At 38.8% G+C, this 3,388-nt stretch overlaps 1 protein-coding gene across 1 annotated transcript; it reads right to left on the bottom strand.

The window, feature by feature from the left end:
- Positions 1–285: 285 nt before the first annotated feature.
- On the bottom strand, positions 286–1,978 carry LOC106774540. Its single transcript, XM_014661568.2, has one exon. The coding sequence runs from the start codon at positions 1,653–1,655 to the stop codon at positions 510–512; it is 1,146 nt and encodes a 381-aa protein (XP_014517054.1). The 5' UTR covers positions 1,656–1,978; the 3' UTR covers positions 286–509.
- Positions 1,979–3,388: the final 1,410 nt, after the last annotated feature.

Raw genomic sequence — 3,388 nt, 5'->3', positions numbered from 1 at the left:
TCTCTTTGTCACACGTACTTCAACGTGTCAACCAAATGAACCCTAACAAAATCTGCTAAATAAAAATATACTTCATAGACATTCTCATCCCTATTTAATAACATCAGGAGAATAAACCATAAGTTTCATTCCTATCACAATCCTATTCTATCATCTCAACCTTCTCATCTTTAACAATCAACTTTATCACTTCACAACACTGAACAAAACACACATGACACAAGTAACAAGGAATATTTGCACATAAGAATAGCAACAACAATTCACATCACTATAGTCACAATAGACAAAGGAAAAGAATGTAACTTGTTTGATTAGTATCTATCTATACATTTACATTTCAGAGTTCAACGCATGAAGTTGGATTCCCAACAAATGGTTGGAGTTCCTTTCCCGGGAATGATCTCTCTCCTCAGTGTTTTAAACTACCATGAATCTTTACCATCTAAGTATCATCTAGAAATAAAGTGGGAAAAATAAATAAAAAACTTGTTTCCCCAACATCCCCATCAAGAGTTTGAAACAGAGCACTTCTTCAGAGACACTCTGAGTGATCTCCGTAATGTTCTAACTATTTTCATCGTGCAACACCATGAAATTGAAAGCATCAAAGCTGGGAAACGACCCAGAAGAAGTCCAACAAGGACAATCATAACTAGAACCATAACCGTGGAAGAACCTGAATTCCCAACTCTGGCCACTCTCTTTCCATTATAGGAACAAGTGATGCCACAATCAACCTCAGCTTGTTCAGTATTCTCGCTCTTATCTTCCTCTTCAATTTCTAACATGGGTAACTTATCATCTTCCACGGCGCTGGAAACTTCACTACCCGATTCATACTCAATTTCCTTATTCCCCTTATCCTTTTTTTCTTTCCTGGGGGCACGAAACTTCTTAGGCACAAGCTTCTTCACCATCCTCGACCCAAACCTACCACTTCTACTCCCTTTAATCTTGTATTCAGAAACTTCAAGAACATCTGAAGAACAATCCTCAACTATTTCTGATGCCACGTCACCACTGACAGAACGCATTTGACAACAAATCCCCACATCACTCACAACCTCAATTTCATCAATTAAAAAACTCTCGGAAAAGGTCAATTGACTCAAGTCAGTTAATCCACTCCCCCGAACACGCTCCTTCTTCAGAACCCGAACCTTCCGGAACCACGATTCCACAACGGAACCCGAAACCACGCGCCGCCCCGCGTATTCTAGAAGCAGAAGCGCGAACGTCGACACGGTGATTCCCACGGTGAGCCTCTTCACGCTCGCGACCACAATCAGCACCATCAGAATCTTCACAACTAAAATAACGTTCAAAGAGCACTCCCCGACCTGATCCGAAACCGAAGCGACGACGTTCTGTTCAGTCCGAGGGTTCGGGAGACGAGGATCGGGTTGCGACGGCGGCGGCGGCGGAGAGTTGGCCGGAGAGGGAGGCGGCGGCGGCGGATCGGGGACTTCGGGCGGTGGCGGTTTTTTTGTGCGGTGTTTTCTAAAACGGCTTCGGTTTTTTACGAAGAGGTCGATGAGGGAGGTGGGGAAGCCGGTCTCGACGACGAGGGAGCCGCCTCGTTTTGGCGATTGGAGATCCGCGACGATTTGGGAGATTCGAGGGACGCGGTTCTTCTTCCAGGGAAACGGCATGGTTGTTTTTGGAGAACAGTGAAATGCAACGGAACAGAACAGAAGACTAGGTTTAATTTAGGTTAGGAATAATACAGAGTCATTGTTATTATAAGACTGAAATTGCAAGAAAGGGAGAAATTGAAGAAGGAGACAAGGAAGCGGTTCCCACGGAACGAGAGAAAGAAAACAAGGAAACACAGCGAAGGCGCGTGAGTGAGAGTGAATGCATCTCAAATGGATCAATCCATCGTTTAAAAAGAAGGTTGTTGTGAGTTGAAAACTGGCGACTCCAGAATGCGACCTCTTTGGTGAGAGAACACTGTTACCGTGTCCAAACCAAATTTTCCTTTTCCTTTTTTATTCATGCATATATATTTAGAATTATCGAATCTATCTATTTTTATTTTCTCAATATTTTCTACCTTTTCAACTTAATATTTCTCGTGTATACGTGTGTGTCGGTTCCTTCAAGTTGTCCTACACTACCATTTCTTTTTTATTTTTTAGTTTAATTAATGTGTTAAATGATTTTTATTTTCAGATAACGTCATTCGCTGTACTGCGGTAGTTGCTTGTTTTAGTTCTTGGAATTACTATTATTATTATTCATTTCAAAAATTTAAGTCAACCATCTAACGTGTAAACTTGACTTTAATTTTGCTCATTTCATAATAGACATCGGTTGTTTTAATTATTACTATACATTACGCGTTTTTGTTCTTGATTTTTCTCACTGTTGGTTTTTATCTTCTAGTGAAAGAGAATGTGTGTGTTTGTGGACTGCTGATTCTTTCTCTCTCTTTTTTTTTTTAATTTTAAGTATTTTATATATTTTTTTTAAGGAGAAGGTGGGTTGGTTTATGGTTTGGTGAAATAGTAAGAGGAAAGCAATAATGAAGAATTAAGTGCTTTGGTTTCATTCAAATCGTCAGAAGGGCTAAGGACGTGGAGAACGTAAACAACAACAATAATGTATCCTGCTCTAACAAAATTCTATGTAGCTCGTAGAAGCCAAAATCAAATTGTAGCGAGTAAGAAAAAATCTGTGAATAAAGAATGTGAAAATACGTGGTGATCCAACCAGAAATTAGAGTGTGAAATAGAGAGGTTAATCCAACTTTGGATAAGTAACATCACAATTAATTTTGTTATTGCAATTATTTAGCAGTTTGATATGGACTTGGTTGTCGCTTTATGAGCTGCCTGATTCAGTAACACAATTCATTCCTTTTCGATCTTTTATAGCTTTATATAATATGGATTATATCACTTTCCTCCATCGTAATTGGTTGCCAGCAAGAACTCAAGAAATGTGAGGTTACATTGTTAATTAATTGGCAAAATAAGATAAAAAGAGAAAAGAAAAGTTGTCTGAAAGACTATACAAATGTAACCAACCCACAGGAGCTGCCACAGTGAACTCCAACAACTGTTCTTTTTTTATCTTTTCTTAAGCAGCCTTTGATTGTGATTGACTATATAATTCTTTCCACTACACAATGAACACTAGGTGCTGCCTTAATAATTGGAGCACACTAGATAACTGTTTAAGGGACCCATTAGGCCATTTTTCTGTTAATTTCTATATATGATGGATATGTTGTATATGCATGCTTTAGGATTAGAAGAAAGGACCACTAAAAAGATTGACTTTTGGGGTCCCAAAAGAGGGATAACACCCAAAAAGAAAAGTTAACCCTTCAAGCTAAAAAGAAGAAAAAATAAAACTATGATTATATATGGTTCTGTGT

Source organism: Vigna radiata, chromosome 10 (genome assembly GCF_000741045.1).
Source record: "Vigna radiata var. radiata cultivar VC1973A chromosome 10, Vradiata_ver6, whole genome shotgun sequence".
In the NCBI taxonomy this organism is placed as follows: domain Eukaryota; kingdom Viridiplantae; phylum Streptophyta; class Magnoliopsida; order Fabales; family Fabaceae; genus Vigna; species Vigna radiata.
Note: the sequence above shows the minus strand (reverse complement) of the source record. Positions and strands in the feature narration are given on the sequence as shown.